This window comes from Plectropomus leopardus, chromosome 10, assembly GCF_008729295.1.
Source record: "Plectropomus leopardus isolate mb chromosome 10, YSFRI_Pleo_2.0, whole genome shotgun sequence".
Lineage (NCBI taxonomy): Eukaryota > Metazoa > Chordata > Actinopteri > Perciformes > Serranidae > Plectropomus > Plectropomus leopardus.
In genome coordinates, this window is record NC_056472.1 from 12,522,268 (window position 1) to 12,545,296 (window position 23,029).

Consider the following 23,029-nt stretch of genomic DNA (forward strand, 5'->3'; position numbering starts at 1 on the left):
TTTCATTAACCTTTAAAAACCACCTTTGACATTCTGTACCTCATCTTCATTTTAACTACGAAATACCAAAGCCAGAGACATAGTAATGCATGGAAATTGGGATCAGACCAATATATACCAGAAACGCTCTTTCTTTTTGTTCCAGTCAGTCCACTTACTGTTATTCACTACTCTATGTGATGCTATTTATTGTTATATAATGACCAATGATAGCCCTTTATCTTAAGTTTACTGACCTGATCTCTGTGACATTTTGTTTGGATCCGTCACAAGTATCCGCAAAAATGTCCAAAAGTCTAAAAATAGTATTACAGGATGACTCCTCTCTGTTGATTTTAGGGGAAACACTTAATGCTTAAAATAAATATTGGGCAAATTCTTAAAGGGGTAGTTTAGAGTTTTTGAAGTGGGGTTGTATGGAGTGCTTATCCAAAGACAGTAAAATTACAAACAGTAGATTTCAGTCAGCATGTCCCCAGTTTGGAGAAGCAGGCTGGAGTCTGACATTGAAGCTAAGAATATGCTAATTATAGCCACCTAAAAAAAGATCAGTGTGGACTTTATATAAAATATTTTCATTGCTTCACCTTAATGTCTGACAGTAGTTTCCTATAGAAGACATTATATTGCTCTCTTCAAAACCAGACTCCACTGAGAAAAACAGTGATTTAACATTGCTGAACGCAGGAGAAGTTAGTTTACTTTGTGTTATTGTTTGACTTTGTTGTTTAAAATGGTTGGTCTGATCTTCCTCATAGTCACACAATAACACTAACTAACTGACTGCAGCAGTAGCCCAGCATTTCTCGTTTTTGTCAATGAAGCCTGGTGGCTTTGAGGAGAGATGGGACAGTGAAGCCCTTAACTGCTTTTTCATGAGAACGAGCTACCTGACGAAAAGATAAAGTGGTGAATATACTCTCAATATAGCATACACTTAAACTGATACTAATTTTTTTAGGTGGTTAAAATGTTTTTCGTTGCTGACCGAAATCCACAGTCTTACATGTTTAGCTTTGCGTGTCAGACTCCAGCCTGCTTCTGTTGGCATGTTGACTGACCAGTACTGTATGAAATGCGCTGACTATGGATAAGCACCCCATTGTTTGAGCTCAACTAAATGTTTCCAAAGTAGTTAGACGTAGCATTCAAACACAAACTAGATAAGACATAAACACAAAATATTTCATTCTGTTCGTATTGGCACTTGAGAGTGTTTAAACTGGTTTACACTGGAAAGTGTTTATGAGTTAGTCTTTATATCTGGATAGGAAAGCTATATAAACTAAAAAGACAGATGATGAAATACAGTACTGCTAGAAAGCAGACATTGTTGAGCAACATAGTATTTGTTCCTGTCTATTTTTATATCTATCAGTCTATCTTGCTGTCTTCTAAATATCTATGGTAGTTTTTTTCTTGGGGTTTGCACTGGGCTCTGCTTGTGTCCACTTGCATTTCCATCCATTGCTTTTCACATGCACTGGTTCGCTCCGTGTTTGTCAAAAACCACGTCATCTGCAAGATGAGTGTAAGATGAGTGTGTTTTCCTTTGGGCCCACCTCGCTTCCCATTTCGTCTGGAGCAATTAGTGGCCAGACCACCTGGCTTAGTCACTTCAAAGCTTTGCAGATTCCGAACACGGACATAAGCTACGATGCATAAGCTATGAATCTGCATCTGTGTGTTTGCCCATATGACACATTCTCAATGATTAAGTGCAGGCCTCTGGGAAAATGTCAGGAAACAACAGCTACTCCTCTTGCATGTGTCTGGATACTGTGCAGACACATGTGGAAAAAGGGCTAAAACAGGCATCAGTACACATGCTTTCATGCCAGTGTTGTGGCTTGGCTGTTTTGCTTTGGCTAATTTCAGTGAGGCAGGTCAATTCCTCTCTAAGAGACAGAGGTATGGCACGAATCAGACTCACTCCTGGCCAGACAGGCAGTGCGGATACAGTTCATAAAACCCTGACATTTGATAAGCCCTGTATGGAAAGTTGAACTAACGCAGTCAGAACTGCTAATCGGCCATTCTCTGGTACAGTATTTATTGGAATCTTTCAAGTAGTCTGAAAACTTTTTCTTAAAATAAGTGAGCAAATTTGCCAAATTGGGGGACCAAATTGGTTCTTTTTATAATTAGAATAATAACATCACTTATAATTCTAGTACTTTAAAATAAAATAAAATAAAACAATCAGGTCTTATAACTGATCTGAACTTAGTCTTTGTGGTACTCGCAAATATTTCCAAGAATTTTTTTAATAAAAAAAAGACTGAATGAATACATAATACAATATATAATAACTCTGCTGTTTGAACCTTATCTTATTATTTCTTTTAGAAGCATTTCATACAATATCTGGCATTTAAAAGCCCCCAGAAAGAAAGATTTAATCTATGCTCAAATAAAAGGGTGAAAGTTTTGCTCCAATATTTTGAGAACATGAAACAGGGAGTTAGGGGGTCTCTGCCACAACATTTTAAGCAAAAATCCTCAAAAATGTAAAAGCAAACATTTACTATATTTCTTGACAGAGTGATCTGATGTGTGATGTAGACGGTGTGTTGTACAGGTGCAAGACATATTTTTTTCCACCACTTTAAGGTGTTCCCTGGTGTGTGCTGTTAATCCTCAGCTTGCCACCAGATATCTGTTTCCCCAACTACCTCAGGGTGTGTACCACAAGATGCACCATGATCCATTTTCCAAAAGTATGTGTGTGTGTGTGTGTGTGTGTGTGTGTGTGTGTGTGTGTGTTCGTGTTTGTGTTTGTCCATTACTTACTCTCAAGAAACTGTCCAGGGATCCGTTCTCCATGTATTCCGTGACAATCATGACGGGTTTACCTGCAACAGAAGAGAAGATTTTAGTCTTTGGTCAGTTTTTATCACTTACAAAGTGAGAACAACAACTTCTGTTCGCTGTACAACAGAACTAACCACCAAACACTCAACCACACAAAAGATACTCATAACCCAACATCATATTAACTTCAGATTTATTCCCTGAAAATGGCACAGGGAGTTAACAGGGAAGGCTGCGACTTGACTTAAAGCAGACGTACAAGAGCCCTGATAGGGGCCAGGTTGAACTCTTTTCTATCACACACACACACAGACGCATGCATGCACACACACACACACACACACACCCCCCACACACACACACACCCGGCAGAATAAAATTATCCTAGTCATAGTTTTAGGGTCCCAGCAGGTCAGCTGTCAAAGTGTGACATCTTTATTTCTGTGGAAGATCTGGCTGTAAATCCACGCCGCCTGCTATCATCTGTACCTGATCAGACTACAGCCAACACCAGGTTTATTACAGGGCGGAAAAAGAAAAAAGAAAAAAAAACCTTTAAATCAGTTATTGTTAAATGAACAGCATCGGTGTCAGGACTTGTTTGTGTTCCAGATGTTTTCCCTGCTTCCATCTAGACTTACCACCAGCCGTATGCTTCTCCATTTTATTCTGATTAATGTGCCCTCCTCCCTCCGCCCCCTGCCCTCTTTCATTCCCGACCTACCTTTTCCTCCTTCATCCCTGTCTCTCTTTCCCCATCACCCCATCTTTCCCTTTTCCTCCCATACCTCCTGCATGTATTAATGCAAACCCTCCCCACATCTGGCGAGACATAGTTATTTTCAGGAATGACATGGGCTGAGTGGAGAGGGTGATGGAATCAGTTGTCTAAAGAAACAAATCTATTACTCTCATTGGAAAAAAATAAAAAGTCCATTAGTAATGTTGGAAGTTGGCTGACTCAGTATCTTTAATTTAATCAAAGTAGATCTGGTGTGAATTACAATTCAGAATCCCCCTATGAGTCAATCAGACACTGATGAAAAAATAAATAGAAAAATTGGCGCAACAAACAGCTTAACATAAATGAGCCAAGACAGAAGGTGTGCTTGAGTTACATTAGGGTTGTAGAGATTAAAAAAAATAACTCTGACTTCCAGTTTGTGATAGTAATGAAGCATGCAGTACATACCCTTTTAACAAAAACAAAAAAAGTATGCTACTCAGTTTTCCCCTGATATGCGTTTTTCCTTATGACTTGCTCTTTGTGGCTTTTTTGCAAAGTCCTGCAGAACTTTAACCTCCCAAAAATGGATTCAGCTCTCCCAACAGTTTGTCTCAATATAGTTGCAACACTTTGACATTTACAGTAAAAAATCTCTCATCATTTAAACACAGTCAGAGATACAGATAAATACCCTCTACCCTTCCCCCACCCCACCCCCCATTCCCTAAAAGGCTGTGATGGATCGCTCCGTTTACCAGCGGACGGCTTTTATAGTCTCAAACGGGAACACACACACCCGGTCCTCCCTCCTGTCCTCCGCCCTCTTCCCTTCCCTCTTTTTCTCTATTCTCAACATTGGCAGCAAAGATAAAGGCCCCCAAGCCCCTTTATTCTGTGAACACAAGCGTGAGTGTGAGCAAATGTGGATGTGTGTGAGAGAAAAGAGTACATGCATGTGTGTGTGTGTGTGTGTGTGTGTGTGTGTGTGTGTCTGTGTGCGCGCCTGCAAATATGCAGCCTGTGGATCAGCCAAAAGCAGCAGCAAGGTAAATGGGGTGTGAAAGTCTCAGGATTATTAAGAATTAACAGGAGCAGCTTAATAAATCACCCTACAGCAGTGTGTGTGTGTGTGTATGTGTGTGTAGGTGTGTCTGTTTGTGTGTGAGAGCATATCAAATGGACCTCCTAAAACTATGTCCTGCACTCATGCTGCTCCAGCTCACGCACATGTGTTCAAGGTATCCCTCCAAATGTCATGCACACACACACTCTCAGCTCATAGTGCTGAATATCGGGCTTCCCCTATTAGTCTAGAAGCAGCAAATGAAACCGCAGTCTTGTGTTATTGCAGCATTTTTCACCGGCTGGACATTAATAGGAAGAGTGGTGCACTGTAAGATGTATTACACAAACAGTCACACTGATGAGGGATCACACACATAAAAACTCTTTCACTTTCAGGTCGTCCTGTGTTCAAGGCTGAATAACACGCAGGGAGGAACAAAGCTGGAACTGTGAGAGAATGTGTTTTTTTTTACAGATGTTTACACAGCTACAACTACTGCGTCCATTAAAGTTTTTGATTTATTAGCAAAGTCTTTTTGTTGCTAATTAAAATATAAATATCTAAATATAAATGTGTGTGTGTGAAAAACAATGTATACAGGATCCAAAACCTCACCATGTCCTATTACCAAACATTTTCACTGAATCCACTTCTGACCATTTTAATCTGATTCCCTGAACTTCTGGATGAAAAGAATACAGTAAACTCAAAAGAATCGAAGACATTTCTTTGTTGTTCCTTTCTTCTTCTTTTTTTTTTTTTTTATAAAACATCCCTTTAATGCATTGTTTCACCATAGAAGATGAAAGAAATAAAAAATAAAAAAAGAATAGCCTTTTTTTCCATTTATAATCTTACTCCCAGAACTCTCAGATAAAAAGATTATGGTAAACTAAAAAAAAAAAAAAAATCATAGTTCCATTTTCTTTTCTTTTTTTTTTTTGCAAAATAAAGTCCCGCAGTGGACTGTTTTGTCTTTCCTCCTGAGAGGACACGTGTGAATTACAATTTTGCAGCTTTTTTTCTTGTCAGTGGTGACTCAAAATGATGAATCATAAGTATGTCTGAAATATCAATTTGTCTTTTTTATCTGCTGAGGGATTTCTGCCTCTCTTTTCTTTTCCTGGAGTTGTCTGATATTTCTGCAAAAACTATAAGTGCAAGTGCAAGGAAGTTAATTAGCACAATATGGTTCGAATGCCCCGCCTGTTGCTGTTTGCACATTACACTGTGGTTCCTCAGCAATGGTGCTTTTGATTAGCAGAGGCCATGCTAGTAAGTCACTGGATTCAAATTACCAAAATTTAAGAGGCAGGGAGCAATTAAGGCGTTGCAATGACACAAAGGAAGGGGAGATAAATACAAAAGAATAAGAGGAACCCAAAATTGGGGAGAATAAAGTAAGGGAAGTTCTCTGTGTATTTTATTCAACTCTTTAGAATAACCACACTAGAAGAACTACTTAACAAGCCCGGTGCCGCAGGGAGCGATAGAGGCCAGGCCCGTTTCTCAGCGACAAAGTTCAGACTCATTATTTCCCTTTTTCTGCAGTCATTCCTTTTTAAAGAGGCCTTCTGTGTGCTAATGATAGTCTTATAAAGAGGCCCAGAGGGGAGCGAGTCGGAGATATGGATTTATGGATTTATGCCCGCTTTGGACACAGGCTTTGATCAGAGCACATTGATCTGCAGAGATTTACACCACGGCAACTCAATAAAACTCCTGCGCTCTTTCACAGAAGTGTCGGCCACTTTAGAGCCATTTGTCAAAGACAATTGCAAATCCGGAATCGGTAAAAAGACTCTCTGGAGATGCCAAATCTGTGACGGAATGTGAATGCAAATTGTATCTCTGTTCCTTCTTTTTTCTTTATCCTTTTTCATTGCGACGTTACTCTATTCTCTTCTGTTCTATTCTATTGTTTTCTTTTTTGGTCTGTTCTCTTTGAGTCTACATTGCTCTATTCAGTTCTGTTTGATTCTTGTGCTTAAACTTAACTTTGTTAAGCATTATACCAATTGTCGCTAAATATCTGTATTTTAATGAATTTGAATTAGCAATCAGAATTTATATTTGAAAAAATAATGTTCTATTTTTATCTGGAAAATTCCCAAATATGAAATATTGAAAAAAGTTGTATTGTGTTGAATTCAATTTTACAATTAAGTTAATTACCTTCAATGCACCTATAAGTCATGAGTCATGGATGCACTTACTGCGTGTTACCACCCCCTCCAGCCTGATGATGTTGGGGTGGTCAAACTGTCCCATGATTGACGCCTCAGCGAGGAAGTCCCGCCTCTGCTTGTCTGTGTATCCTCCTTTAAGAGTTTTGATGGCCACACAGATCTCCTTCTTGCTGGGTAGCTTCAGGCGACCACTGCACACCTCACCAAACTCACCTACAGACAATCAGGAAAGATACAACAAATGAAAATTAGGAGCCTTTATTACTATTATTATTATTATATTTTTATAGGGTTTTCTTTTATTATTATTATTTTTATTATGTTTTAATTTTATTTATTTATTTTTGGAAAAGTCAGAATTTTAGTTCTGACTATTATAATAACTAAAATAAGAAAAATAAATTAATGAATAAAATTATTAACACTTGTCTTTGAGCCCAGCCAAAAGTAAAAGATGATTGGATTAGCTGTCGCAGCTAACTACACAGGGATCTATGTCATGGTAACTTATCTGGAAACCTCTGAGTGTATTTTTTATACTGAGCCACTGCAACACCAAAAAAGAGAGTCTGTGTTCAAATTCATTTTGAAGGATGTTTGAAGTCACAACTTAACCCCTGGCTAGGTCAGTTTCATCACTGAGAGCATTGCTAACAAGCTTAGTAAGAGGCAGAGGTGCTGTCCATGCAGTTCTTGTGCACTGAATTAGAATAGTGTTCCAACTGTTGTTTGAGGTGTCATAATATACAATATTTACATATGGAATGACCACTTAGAGTCAAAGATGAAGCTCCAGATCAAAGAGGAGTTTGATGATTGCGTCTGCCATTACTTAACTCCCATTAATCAGGAAAAGTATTTATTGATTTTGGAGAGACATCACTGTATAATTACGTTTTATGACCACTAATTATAGTAATGACACCATGTGAAGTAATAAACTTTGAAACTGATCCACCCAAATCCACAGTCCAAATAAAAACTCAGAGAGCAAAATGATCTTTGTTTCAGTGTCGTATTAAAACACAGCGTGACTCAACATCCACTCTGGGAGAGATCAATTAGCATTCCGTGCTGGTGAGGGGATGTGTGTGTTTACCTCAGCCCATGCCTGTGTATGTGTGTTTTGTGAGTTTCACCAGGTACTGTAAGCTCTGTAGGCAGGCTGGCCACTTCAAAGGCAGCCAGCCATGTTACAGCTGGTGACGGGGATTTGGCCGGACTGTAGAGGATGAGCAGAATGTGTATATCTGTGTGCATGTATTTTTGTGTGTTTTTCCCCTATAATGTATATGCATATCAAGCGTGCTCATGCAAGGTGATCTCAGAGCTAAGACATGTGCAGATCTCTCTCAGTCCTGTACAATCATTTCCCAAAGCAGCTCTGGATCAGAGAACATGGGTCAAACCTTGGACTTGAAGCAATAGAGTCTGGAAGAACTTAAGCCAGAATAATTACAACCTGTCTAAATACCAAGTGCATGCCTGTTCTTCTGGCCCTCGGCGGTGGACAGACGAGCCAGGCCAAGGCACCTTTTTTTTATGTGGTCACTCTGAGAAAGAAGATCTCGGTCTAATAAGCCTTGATTAGGGACACTCGCTCCTTTCCTGCTCTGAGTAGAGCTATAGGTATCCCATTGATATTAAAGTCTGAACCATGTAAGCAGAGCGGAGCATGTGTTCTGTCTTTTAACACACAATCACTGATTGGCAAGCAGATCAAAGTCTTGTTAACATGTTTAATGAAGACAGATGGGGGTGGAGGAGAAAGAGGACGTTTGTTGTGGATGGTTCAGAGTGCTTGTATGGTTTTGTAAAAATCACACTGGTGGGTGGTTGTATTCAAGCTGACGGATAAAACTGTTTATATCATAGCCTAGCTTTAATGTTCACCTCTGGTGTTTAATTTGCATGTACTTGTTTTACAATGTTTAGGGAAGAAAGCTGAAGTCCCACTTCCTTTCCTCACTAACCTGATCCAATAGACGAAATCACGTGTGTTTACAATAACTCGCAAAAACCCCAGCGTCACAAACATAAAATGAAAGGGCACTGGGAAAACACTGCCTTGGCTGGTTAGTTTATAGCTACCTTAAACATTTTTTTTAAAATAAAAAAAGAATCAAAATCACTTAAAGTGTACGCTATATTTAGAATATTTTCACCACTTTACCTCGCCATCAGACACCCCTTTCTGATGGGGGACAAAGCCTCAAGGCCACCAGACTCCATAGACAAAAACAGTCATTTTACTTAACAAGTTTACCACTCCCTCTATCAGTTAGTGTGCAAAGTGGTTAAAATATTCCAAAAAGTGTCTATTATACATTTTGCTGCAGTTTCAGTTCCCAGCAGTAGACTGCTTAGCTTCCATGCTCTTAGATTTAGTTAATCAAGGACACTATCAAAGCGACACAGTAATTAAAATAAGCACAGTGGAAACGTCAAATAAGTCAGAGCATCGTTTAACTAAATATATAAAATAACAACAGAAATAAATTTCACATTTCCCCGCAATTGCCAGTTGTCTACCAAGAAGTAATTATTGAAGATAGCACGGCATCATGATAATTGGTTTCATGCCTTTTTTTAAAAACATCAACTGATTTCAGGGTCTTTTATCCATATCCTACATTTTGTTGTGTTTACTACTGTAGTTATTGGTTACTAATAATAAATCACTGTAAAACTATAATTTCATTAGCACTCACATGTAGCAACACAATGTTATATCCCAGAAGCAATTATTATCAAAGCCTCAAGGGAGCTATAGTTGCTGTAGACAAACAAACAATCATCATTTTGTAATGAAGGTGTAAATGAATGTGGTTCTTAAGCTAAGGGCAGCGTTGGACCATCCAAAGAAAGTTCGCCCCAAGTGGCTCCAGTCATCTAACACCTAAAGTTGTAGCTGTGGAGTGAAAGCAAGGCAATTATTGGACACTAAGTGTGATTGAATACCTCCTGAACATGATTTCACAGTTGCTCTCCAGCATGGACAAAATAGACAAGCTGCACAATGGAAAGATAAACTTTATCTAAGTACTGAGACACACTAAAATAAATATACTTTGTCTCGGCTATGCACTGTGCGCATTAAAAATGGATAGTGTACTGTAGTGTAGCCTTCTTCACTGAGTGTAAGGTAGTAGGGTTCAAGTTTGGAGAGATGATATAGATAGTGGTGTTAATCATACTTTATATTATTAATACAGTGTTTTCCCACATGCTTTCCATTTATTGCTTTTTTTCGCTTGCTAGCCAATCATAGAGGGAGTAGGGTGGATCATTCCTTGGCTATCCTTGGATTCTAAAATTTGCAAGGGGGTCAGTGGTCCCTTACCTGCTCCCTATTCTTATTTTTCCAGCACCCTTGTCCAGACCACAGCCATCTTCAAATTTGCCCTTCAATGTGATCTCACATACACACCTGTAAAGTCTTATGGCAGTGTCTTGCACAGTTGCGAATGTTACAGCGTTGACAAAATCTGTCCACGGACCTATAAACACCTACTAAAGGACTCCAAACTGGCCTGTAATAAATGCTTAAATGTGTAAAACCACAAAAAAAGGATTCCAACAGAGAATCTGTGTAGTACTGCTAGATTCCACTATAAAAAAAAAGAGTACTTCATATCAGAAGTAGAAGCTGACGGTCCTGTCTTATTTATAACAAATAAGCCAATATCTACCTGTGTATCAATGAAGTCCTATAGATATTCCTATGCTTTTTGTCTGCTATATACTATAAAAAATGCATTGTGGAGTGTAGCGTAGCCCAGTGTGGAGTCAGGTATTAGATTCTCAGGCTGTCCTGACAGCTTTACAGTGTGGAGGGCTGGTGGGACTCTGGAGACCGACCTCTGTGCATCGGCTGTGTGCTTTACTCTCCATCTACTCAGCCTGCACTCGACATGAATCACAATGCATTACCCTCCCGTCTGCACTCCTGCTCAAGTTATCAGGGAGTACATGATGAGAGGAGAAGAGAGGAGAGGGGAGGAGGCTTGTTTAACTGTTGCGATCAGTCGACTTCGGAATTAGAGCATCAGGCAATTGCCTGTAGGAAATGTAAAAAAAAAGAAGAGAATGAAGGGGGAAAATATAGGCTGGAAATGTAGAAGTAAACCAACTGGAGGTGAGCAGAACGACTTCGAATGTCACCATCTCTCCCTCCATCACAGAGGAGGGCTGAACAGAAGGGACCTCAGGCTGGGGCATTAAATGCTTTCTTATTCCCAGCTGTGCAGGATATGGCATACAGTTAAACTAGCCTGCCGCTACAAAATGTAGATACATGGAAGCTCTACATGCAACTCTTTTTTTCTATATGTAGTTGAGCACTTGGTGTGTCTTTGTCATTTAGATATAGCATGAAAGAGTAACAAGAAAGCAAGTTACTGTGAGGTGAGAGTGGGAAAGAAGAGGTAGGGGAGAGGAAGTAACCATTTCTTTCTCTACTTTATACTTTCATCTGGAATGACCCTTTGGTACCTGTTTTCTTTACTGATAAACATGTATTTTGATGACTCGGGGAAATTGGTGATCTGAACTTGATCCTAGCCCATTTATCATAATTTATGTTCCCTCTTTGTCCAGTGAGGCAATAATGAATTGCTAATACTTTGGAGAATTCAGTGAGAATTAGAAATCGCCAATTAGTTTCACATCATGTACTGGTAATCTGCCATAGTTTCTTAGGAAGTTCCTAATACATTACACTCATAGAGGTTCCAAACTGGTCCAGGCATGGGGTCCAGATTTCTCCTGAGTCATTAGTTCGAGGTCCACACATTAGATAAATTACCACATATTCAATTTTATTTCACAAAATGTATATATGTTTTGGCTTAGAACACAAATAAATATATGTATAGTATTATATATATATATTTATATATATATATAGCATACACACACACACACACACACATATATATATATATATATATATATATAAATATTGCTAGATATAAATACAATCAGCACTTCAATATAAGAGCTCTGTGGCAGAAATTAACTGTATGTCAAAAATAAAGTGTGTGTGTTTTTTTCCTACCAAATTTGACATGTTCACAAGTCACTCTTCTAGGGGTCATCTATTCAGAAAATACTCCGTGACCCACTGTTTGGACCATGACGACCCTAACAGCTGGGAACGCACTTTTCTAACGGCACTGAGAGAAATTCACATCCTGTTTCCAAAAACATTTTTTTTTTTTTAGAATTTCAACAGTAGAATTCACAATAAACAGAAAAGGACAATTTTTCAATGTAGCTTTCATCTTAAGTACTTAGATTTTTTCTTGCATGAAATAAACCTGTGTGGTGTCATGCATAAGCAGAAACGTCTGACCCAGCAGTTTCCTTTGTTCATTCTCACCTGCTCCCACCACTTGTCAATGGCGATGCACGTGAGGCATCCTGCTCCTCTTTGCGAACTCATAGCACAGCTTGGCTCGTGGTCCTCATACGTGTGGGGGTCCACGTATGGTCCCTGATACCTGGCAGAACGCACAGGCAAAAGGCAGAAGAGAGCATGGTTGTCATCAAAGTAATGACCATTTAAAATCCCTCTGCCTCTTCATGTGTCCCTTCATATCACATATGACTTTGTACGGACACATCAACCTATTGCTAGTGCTCTGCTTCAAATTCAGAAACAGCCACTTTTGCATTTTGATAAGTGATGAGTACGTCCACACTGAACAAGCTGGGTAACGAGCGTTAAACTCTGAAAAATGGTGAATCGTCTGTTGTTTCAGTAATTGCGTTGTGGGTGAAGAATTTCCTTCAAGCAAACACGAAGCAGTTAACCACAGCAAATCATCTGTTAGAATAACACTACAGATGCTGCTAAGCTGAACAAGGATGGCATATCTCCAAGCCATGATGCACACACAGTCATAAACCTGCAGCTTGATTTGTGATACAAACACACACAAATTAACTTTACGAAGGAAAAATCACAGCAACCTAAAAAAAAAAAAAAAGACTTAAAAAAGGTGAACGGATCCTCTAGAGTAATAAATTTGTATTTTATTAGTCCCTGCCGGTAAATTTAATGCTCTACATTTGACCCCATACAAACTATTTTTATGAAGCAGTGGACATTTCAATGCCTGGGGAGTATGGGGCCAAAATTTGGGTCTAAGGTTCAAATTAAGGAGTCTTCCTAATAAAATTAACAACCATTTGCGAATAAAAAGAGATCAAACAACAAAAGGGTAGTAAGATAATGTGAGTTAATTTTAAAAGCTTTTTGTCCGCTTTGTGGTGGTCCACATCAGAGGTTTTTTACTTTCAAACCGTGCAAAACGACACGTGAGTAAGGACTTTTTTTTTGTCATTGGTCCAAAAAACTGTATCGATGGAAAATGACTTTCCTCTAGGAGTAAACCCTATAATTAGAGTTTTAAAACCATTGAGTCTCGGTACGTGCCACTGCAGCTGGCAAAGAGCATAAGTTCTGATCTTGTTCCCTATCCAAATGAAGCCTCCTAGGATTGGTTTCGGCAAATGGAGCAGAAACCGTACTTTCTCATCATGGACTCCGTCCGATTACTGTCTTCTCATATGACCAAAAACGAACCATAGTAAAGGGGGAAACCACTTCAAGCTCGAAACAGCCTGCTCTAAAAACAAACCACTGTTTTATAAAGAGTTGCGAGAAAAAACATCTCTAATGATTGTGACTATTTTCAAACTCATCTATAATGGCAAACTGCCTAGTTGTATTTGTACTTGCTTGATGGTAAAAGTGCAGAGAAGTATAGATGTGGAAAGCAGGCCTCATGAAACCGTGTGTAATACGTACAGTGGCCGTTTGCCACAAGTGCAGTCTCTATTCTCATCATGATGTTTGGATTTTGCTGTGGCAACAAAACCTGCCAAATCCAAAACAGAGAAAGGTCATAAGTAGTGCCCCACATCTCCCAATAAGACTTCACCCATTGGCCAAGCCTAGAGGCTAGCAAGAGCTGTGTGTATGTGTGTGTGTGTGTGTGTGTGTGTGTGTGTGTGTGTGTGTGTGTGTGTGTGTGTGTATAATCCCAGTTCTTATAAACCAAGAGAGGATCAGTAAGTCTTATAATGAGCCATGGATTTATACTCTCTCTGAACAGTACTGACTGCCAACTTCAGCCACACACACACACAAACACACACACATGTACATACAGTTGTTACAGTATATGCTACAGGGATAGAGGGAAATGGTGAAATATCAAAATTCATAGAATGTGGTGAAAAAGGTGAACAGTATGCAATTAACTTTTAGGTACCAACGAAGGGAGAGAGCAAAAGGATTGCTGTGATTGGAGGAAAAAAAACACTCGTGACTGGTGAGCTGACCTGCCAATCAGGACGTAGAGCAGCACAGTGAGCAGGATGATGGCCACGGCGGAGGAAATGGCGATCAGAACAACCTGGCTGCTCTCACTGGAGATGGAGAAGGCTGCTGAAAGACAGAGAGCAACAGGTAATGTTGCAGTGTTAACCATCCAGCTGCAACTTCAAGCTACAGCTTCTGAAACAGATATTAGAAAAGTAAATTCACGATTTTAAAAAAACATAAAAAATAAAAAACAAATATTTTGGTTTCAAACAGGAATAGTTCCAAAATCTCACTTTTCATGATCAGTTCTTACTTTATGAAAGGATATTATTGGCCCTGTGCTTGACCTTCATACCCCCTTACATACCAGTCTGACCAACAAGAGCAGTAAAAGAATTACTATAAAACTCCTATTCTGAGATGAACTTACAGTCGGGGCTGGTCTCGAACTGGAAACTGGGGCTGCTGGCTCCATATCCGGCAGCAGTGCGAGCTCTGATCTGCAGCAGGTAGGCGGTGTTGGGCTTCAGACCGTTCAGAGTCACATTACAACCCCGAGCCCTAAGGATGGTGTAGCTGGTCTCCTGCTCCTCCTGTAGGACAAGATGGACAAAGAAAGAGAGGGACGGAGAATGGAATTAAACATTTGTGAGACTGATTTGGGGGGTTTTTTGTTAAGAAAAAAACTATGATTTAGTCTGGGTTAGAACTATTTATGAACACAATTTACACATATGCAACACAGAATGCATTATGCGCATGTGTATTTTCATACACATCCACACACAAACATCCCAGACAGTTTGGCAGCTTTCTTCCCAATCTGAAGAATTATGTCCTTCTTATTTTATGACTTCTCTCCTACTGATCTCCACTGATAAAACAACAGGAGGATTTACACACCAGGGCTGCGCTCCGCACATTGTTTCCAGATGTGGAAGTAAGAAAAACAGTGCAGAGAAGATGCGAGAACAGGAGGTATATGAAGAAGAGAAACGGCGAGAAAATACTTTTTTTTTCTTTATTTGGGGTGTCATTCCAACAGTTAGGATAGTAAGAAGGCCCATTTGAATAGTATTATTTTTGGTTGTATATATATATACAACCAAGGAAATGCTAAATTATGTCATGAACAACAATATATTTTACACCAACTGTTGAATTTCTCTGTCTGTATCTAATATCGGGTATAAATTGTCCACGGTTGACGTTATAGAAATGCTTACAATGACATGATTATAAAACCAATTCCATGCTATGAAATAAACTGCTAACTAGTTGGAAAATAGGACAAGGCCTTAAATCTTAATAACAACCTATTAGGGATGACTTCAACAATCCTAAAAAATGAGCTACATGTTTTGCAACATAGCCAAGCTCATAAAAATCATCCAAGGCTGAATCGAGTTCAGGCATAGTCAAATCCTCATTTTATAGACCCAGTTATAAAGAGGCACTCGCTGGTACAGGCAATGGCATTAACACACACACACACACACACACACACACACACACACACACACACACACACACACACATGCACACAAAAAAAACAGCTTCCAAAAGAAACTTCAGGTCCATTGATGGAGTGGATCAGAGTTTTATGGCGCACAAAGCTTTTTAAACTGCTCTATGTGTGAGGAGGTAACTGATACACCAGACCTGCACCGGGACAACTCTTCATCACAACTATAAATCTTCTCACAGCTTGTCACTGTTCCGCATTCAGGACAGCATGTGATCCCCTGAAAATCACACACAGGTGTGGCACAAGCACCTTTGTATGTTAGTATGTATATGTGTGTGCGAGAAAGAGAGATGCAAAAAGACAGAGAGAAACTCAGGTCTGACACCTCCCTTTTATGCATACTGCAGCTCGACAAGCTTTGTGCTTGTGAACTTGTGTGTGTCTCACCAGAACACTGCTAGAATTTAATATGGCCTCTGTGCTGCGCACTGCTTTGACAATCTAAACAAAGCTGTGGCAAATTATAGCTTGTATAACACTCACACACACACACACACACACACACACACACACACACATAGATGCAAACTCATTCAGACCCCAAAACAGGAGATGTACAGCAGAAGTCTTGTAAATACTGCATTTCAGCCAGCATTCCTTCCATCTAAGACTAAATAAACAGCCCAAATTAAAGTGGATCTGAAGCTCTCTCTGCTCTTTAGATTACAGTGATAAAACATGCAAAAACAATCAGCAAAGTGTATTCCCACAAATTGTATTTTCACAAAGTGCACTTGGAAATGCCTTATCGACTATAGAGCACCCTTTAGCCGGTCAAAGCGACGTGAAGATCACGCAGTTAGCCTGGGATTTCCAAAGATGAAACACCTCTCTTCTTCTGGGAGTTTTCTCGTTGGGAATTCCCAAGAATATCACCAAACATTCACTGAGAATTCCCATATATAGGATACATAGTTTGGGAAAGCAGCCCTCTCACTTTGGAAACTTGGGCCTCTGGTTTCACGACCGTGTGACACAGTGGTATGTGTCGGTGGAGAGGTGAGACCAATGCAAAATATTGAGCTGCAAGTGGGGTTTTTTGGTATAAGCCATATGAGTTACTAATATCATGACACTCTTCACATCTTCACCTTTCTTAAATGGTATAAATATCAACTAGACTTAGTGTAAATGTGTTATTTATTACTATTCATATGTCATAAAATCAGTAAAAAGGCAATACTCAGCCGAACTGCATGGAAATTATAGTATGGGGGGAAGCAGGGCTATCACATATTAAATCATTTAAAAAATTGACCAAAGATTCAGAGTAGTAGATCACCACTGTAGTACTAGATTCTTGTTTTTTTTTTCTTTTACATCATGTCTAACTTCACTGTTTTACTTAAATATTATTTCTACAGTAACTCATATCATCATATCTGTCATCGGTACTGCATTGATATCTTGGCTTTATCCGCATTGCTTTAGCTAAAATTTATCATACCAGTAATAACATAAATTTTACTACTTAATAGTGAGTCTTCTCACTTGGATTCAGTTTGTTGTAGGGTCTGTCAGAGCCTCGGTTCTCTCTGGGTTAAAGATCTAGCAGTGGAAATTTCATCATTCCAGCTATTCTGAAATAAATATATTCTGAAATAAGTATTTATTTCATTTGGCTAAAGTTCTGTGGTAAAATAACCAACACCAAACTTTCTACGTAAACTTTAAAGGGTTTTCAAAAATTTAACACTCACTGTACTTTTTGTTATTTATGTAGTGTCACTTTTTTTTTTTTTTTTTTTAGAAACAAGATACATACACTTTGGAGGTTATTCAAGCTGTTGACCTGCTAATGCTTCACTTGAACTCATGGAGCCTCTAAAGACACAACATAATTTATGTGCTAAAGTAAAGGATCTATTGGATGCCCCCTCCACTCCCCCGCTGCCCCAACTTTAACACTGTTCCGTACCCGAGTAAACGTGTGTCATCATCTACAAGACATATTTGTTTGAGCTCCGACTGCAGGTGAAAGGCCAGATCTGGGTCTATCCAGCACGTTCTCATGCCAGCTCGTCACATGGTGTCACTCTCTCAGTGACCTTCCGTGTCTATTTAGGACATTTTAGGTATCCCTCTGCGTCAGCTGTTTACGCTCCGAGATGCCGTTACTGTGAACAAATCCACTGTAGGCTGCACTGCCATCTCATATGGAGGCTTCACTATTAATTTGTGACTGTTTTATAAATGGTTAAAAACTCCCTCCTTGTAGTTGTGTTAAACTGAAATCCATTTCTGTGTTTTGGTACAGCCAAAAAGTACCCGTCTTTTGTAGTTTGCAGGAAATGTTGCACAAAACTGGCACATTATTTTAAGCATGAGAAGTCCAATCAGCATTTGGGATTTACAGTGTATATGAGACTAAATTACTTTGGACGATTAATATTTGTGTTCTGCCTTACTCAGTAAAAGCCGTAAACTATCAAATGAAAAACCTCAACTTTCACAATGCCCCTGTAACACTTTTTGGTGTCATGTTTCTTACAAAAAACTTTGAAACCCCACAAAGAAAGCATAAATATCATTTATTTGCCAAAAATCTGTTCTCTGCTGTGTAATTCATCCACTTTCCAGACATACTTTGCTTTGAAGGCTGTTGTGTGGTTGTTGGCGAACTGTTGACTTTTCTACATTAAGAGATGCTGGAGTCATCGGTAAATTGCTATTGGATTACATGATAATGTACACTGTGTAGGTCTGTTTTAAACTTGTGTAAATAAAGACAGAAAAAACCACAAACAGAGAAGCTAAAAGTCTGGCTGATGCTGCAAATCAGAACATCTTATTGCTAAAAGCTCTCTTTTAATCTTTCTTGGTCTGTTTTTGTGTTCTGTTCCACCATCCTGTTTATGCGTACATGCAATTATATCTGCTTGTGTCTAAGTATGAGTCTCTAAAAGCCTCTTTCTGTCTCATAAGTGAGTCATGGTGTGGTCTTGGTGTGGGGAATTTGCACTCCAACTCCTGTCCTCCTATGGCCTTGATCCTTGGCATGCTAGAGGCCCTCAGCGTCCCTCTGCCTGCCACACGAAGAGGCCTCTATCCTGGGTTGTTATGGGGGGTCTCCCCTGGTTGTCCCAGTTCACTCTTCTGCATGGAGGAGCCTTTTGTCTGTGGTTTGAAATCCCTGGGTATGTATGGCTGCTGTGGAGAATCCTCTGGGAACTTGTGTGTGTCTGTGTTTGTGTGTCTGTCCCTGAATGTCTCCAGCAATTCCTGAGAGACGATGTGATTAACGGGGATCAGCCTGAAGGCCAAGAGATTTGTCATTCCAAAACGTCGTCACACAGACTCTTCTTAGACACTGCCCATTCAGTTTTTTCCCTACCTGCTTTTAATGAATATACAGTTGTAATGTTACAGCATGTGTGTGCAATTAACAGCTGAGAATTAGTCCTGCAGTGAGCTCTGACCCAGTATCAGTCATTAACTTTTCCTCTCACTGTTTTCAGGCCTTGTTTTAACATCTTAGGTAAGGATGGCTGAGCAGGGAACAGAGTTTAGAGAGGAAACAGCTTCTGTCGGCCTACTAATCAAGAGATTAGGGGCCACCGTTGGCATTCATGCAAACTGTGATCTGGGACACACACATACACACACATACACGCTGAATCTGCCAGAGTGATTAAACTTGCATCCACGGCTAATTTCACCATCAAATGTCAGCCATAGCACAGCACTGGTGCTGAAAGCCAGTGTAATTCGTTCTGCACTAATTTCCCTCACAGAGGAATGAGCGACCCCACAGACGCATTTACTGTCTGCCATAAAACTTGTCTCCATTAAGGAGAGGAGAGGAGAGGAGGACAGGATGAGAAATAGAGAGAGAGAGATGAAAAAAGGGGATGAGAAGTAAACATAAGGGGAGGACGGGAGGCATTTGAAGCAGAGGCAAGACAAAGAAGAAGAGATGATAAAGGTAAAGAAGTAGAAGAGAAAGGTGGAGTGTTGAAAGGAAGAGTGGAGATGAAAGAGCGGAGAAAAGGATGCAGGACGAGTAAATGATGAGAATGTATTTAGCTTGTCACAGTAAGAGGCAACAATGGTTTCATGCCAAAGATTTTAACCCCAACATTTAACTTTTCTCAAATACAAGGGAAACAGGATTTAAATGTCAAAACTGGTTTAACCCTTTGAAACCTAGATCATCATTGCTTTCTTGTGCTGCCTTGACAAATATTTAAACTTTTAAATCCCTGAGTAAAGTGGTTTGCTTTCTTTTGAAAACATGTGAAAAAGGGCAAAGAGCAAGTTGGCAAGAAGTGTTCCAAAAAGTGCAGGAAATTAGATTTGGATTTTTTCTAAAAAAAAAATATGCTAGGGAAAAATGTCTTTAAAAACTAAAGCTATCTTTATCATCATAGTTATGTGTTTAAAAATATTAGACATAAATATTAATGTTTAAAGCAATTGGTGTCATTTCCTTGGGTTAAATTGTTTTTTACGCTGTTCTTTTTTTTTCTCCTAATTTTTAGGTATTTTTTTGTTTTCTTTTTACATTTTGGGTTTGTTTTTCCTAACTTTTGGGTCATTGCTTCTTACGTTGCTCATTGCACCCCCCCACCCCATGTTTTTGAAAGAAATCAAGCCAATTTGCTCAGGTTTTAAAGCATTAAATGATCTTTTAGTGTGATTTTTTAATTTATTTTTGTAGTGTGACTTTTGGCTCCAAACATCCAACAAACGCTGTAATTAATGGTATACAATGCAGGATTTTCCTAAAAAGAGAATGTATAGACTCATACAAAAGTAATCCCTTTAAATGATCACCTATGACCCACTAAAATTATTTGGCAGTGTATTTTCCTACAGAGAGCCTGTCCTCTGCCTGTAATTTCTTATTTTCTTCTATTTTTTGCTATGTTCAGGAATCCGATTTGTGTTTCCTTGGATAGTGAAGGAATGGTTAAACTGGTTAGGTTTAGGCAAGAGGAGTGGGATTAGTAAGGGTTAGAGTAAGAATGTCAGGGTAAGCCAATCAGAGGCAGAATGAAGTAGATTAGGTGGTTCATTCCTTTGCTTTCCTAGGAAACACAAATTCATGGTCAGGTTGTTCTTGGGTATAGTTCAAAGGTGAAGATTGACTTTTAAAAGGTAGTGGCCAGGTGAAGAAAGCATGCAGAACACACCCAAGAGGAAACTATGAAAAATTCTAGACATAGCACCAAAAAATATAATATAGTGAATCTGGGTTGGCTTTTATTTTCATTTTCGCTGGTGATACGGTTTAAAAACGCCAACCGTCAATTCCTGCATAGCATACCTTTAAAAGAAAAGGTCGTCATTTTGAAGATTCACCTATTTGCTTTCTTTCTATGACTTAGATGTAGAGGGTGCTGCTATCCTCATGCAGTACATTAGTAGTCCGTTAGCTTAGCACAAAGACTGGAAACACAGTGCTGGGCTATATTAAACCATTTTGGCTTGGTGACCACACCTGATATTGTAACTTCTGAGGCATCATGGGACCCATGTTGGCCCAAAAAAAACACCTTTCCCATACACAATCATTGGAAAAAGAGTGTGTGAAAAATGTGAGATACATTTTTCTGAGGGTCTCAAACACCGAAATGAAACAAAAGGAGTTCATCCAATGGAATTTGGAAAGTCTAGACAATTTGTATGATTAAATCATTTGATTCAATTTATGTGTGCAGGGGGTCAACATGAAGTCAGCCTGCAAAGCCAGAGGAAGTCTGAAACGTGCATGCCCTCGGCAGGCATGCCTAAAGGACTCCAGTGAGCATGCTCCTTGGGCCAAAAAACAAGGAGAAATAAGGAAGTCTGCGAAAACTTTTTAAACACATGCACCCTGTGAGCAAATTTTAAGGGAATGAAAGGTTTGCCACCTTTGAAAAGGTTCTTCTTAGTACATCCGTGAGCGAAACAGCGTGCTCTGTCCAAATTTATGTAGGAATTGTTTATGCAATTTGTGTAGTATCATTAGTGAAAGTGATGCACACTGCTTGTGGTCTGCAACCTGGTCACTGCCTTTTTATTAAGTCCTGACCTCACCTGCACACTGTGCCCAGGAGAGGCAAATACAGACAAAGCACAGTCTCAGAAATATACACCACCACATACTTCTAGTGGGCTATAAGTGATGGTTAAGAGAGATTACGTCTGTATAAGCCAGATAGTCAGTAAAATCCTGCAATATGTACCCATACCAACTCTAAAGCTCACTAATAAACACATTATATGTCATATGCCAGATTTTGCTTTTAAGTTTCTCGACAGATATCACAGTGGTATCAATCATCAAATTCTCAGCAAAAATGTAAATAAGCATATTTCCCCAGATATTGGCCTATACCATTTAGAAGTTCAGTTTTCAGTTTTGCTTGGCTCAAACGCACATGAGTTAAAGCATTAACAGTGGTTTATTCTGCACCAACCTTTTCATAGTATTTGATCTCATAGTCCAGGATAATGCCGTTGGGTCTTTCTGGCTGCTGCCAGGACAGGGACACGCTGTTTCGAGACGTCTTCTCTTTTCTGATCACCGTTACAGGGGAGGGAGCTGGGTGGGAGACACAGAGAGAGTGAAAGAGAGAGAGTGAGCTTCTTCATAGCGAGGTTCAGTGGAAGTTCAGTCCCTCGGTGTCGCATCCTGGCAATTGTCTATGGTTCCTGTTAGCCTAATTCAGTTTGCTGCCCAGTGGGGCCGCATTAAAGGCTGCAGCCCGGGATTGACAGGTGGAACGAGACAATGTACACTAATGCAAAGACTGGCTTGTGCAAAAAAGAAGTAGATTTTTGTGTTATAGCTCAAAAAAAGTATCAACTGACTAAACGCGTAAAGAGTACATGCTTTGAAATGTAAGATTCTTAGAGGAATCACAGGCTAATTTCATCAAAATGAAGAAAAACATGGCTATGTGTGCTTACCGAAGTTAAGTGTCTCTGAAGTTGGTGTGAATATTAAACTCCCATTCAATCATTTATTAAGCTTCACATTAGTTTCTATTTATATTGCATACATAATGCAGTTCAATGGTTTGTCCTTTATAGCAGCATCTATTGTTTCTCTGCATTCCTCAGAAACATGTTTTAATTTTGGGACCCTTGATAAACCATCTCTCACCCTTTCTCTCACTGCTGTCCCCTCCCTGTTTGGTGTGGCACTTTCTCCCTCACCAATCTTCCTTGCCAGTCCTTCACCCATGCATCGCCTTGCCTCGGGGAGTTCACATGGTCCCAATCTAGTAATTCAGCACATCCCTCCTTCTATGGAGCCCTGCTCCCCTCCTTCGCTCTCTTTCTCTCTCTTCACTCCCTTTCTCATTTCCCTTTTTTACTGCTCTCTAATTGCCAGGCAGCTCCGGGGCCAGCCCGGCATCTGAGGCATCGACTTTTAATT

The 23,029-nt window shown here is 39.5% G+C and overlaps 1 protein-coding gene across 1 annotated transcript in view; it reads right to left on the bottom strand.

The window, feature by feature from the left end:
- The window catches only part of epha3 (eph receptor A3), a 115,537-nt gene that overhangs the window by 19,875 nt on the left and 72,633 nt on the right, over positions 1-23,029 (bottom strand). Inside the window, 7 exon segments of the mRNA XM_042495261.1 lie at positions 2,794-2,855; positions 6,824-7,009; positions 12,180-12,258; positions 12,261-12,293; positions 14,080-14,252; positions 14,563-14,725; positions 22,065-22,189. Of these exon segments, the coding sequence (XP_042351195.1) occupies positions 2,794-2,855; positions 6,824-7,009; positions 12,180-12,258; positions 12,261-12,293; positions 14,080-14,252; positions 14,563-14,725; positions 22,065-22,189 (821 nt within the window).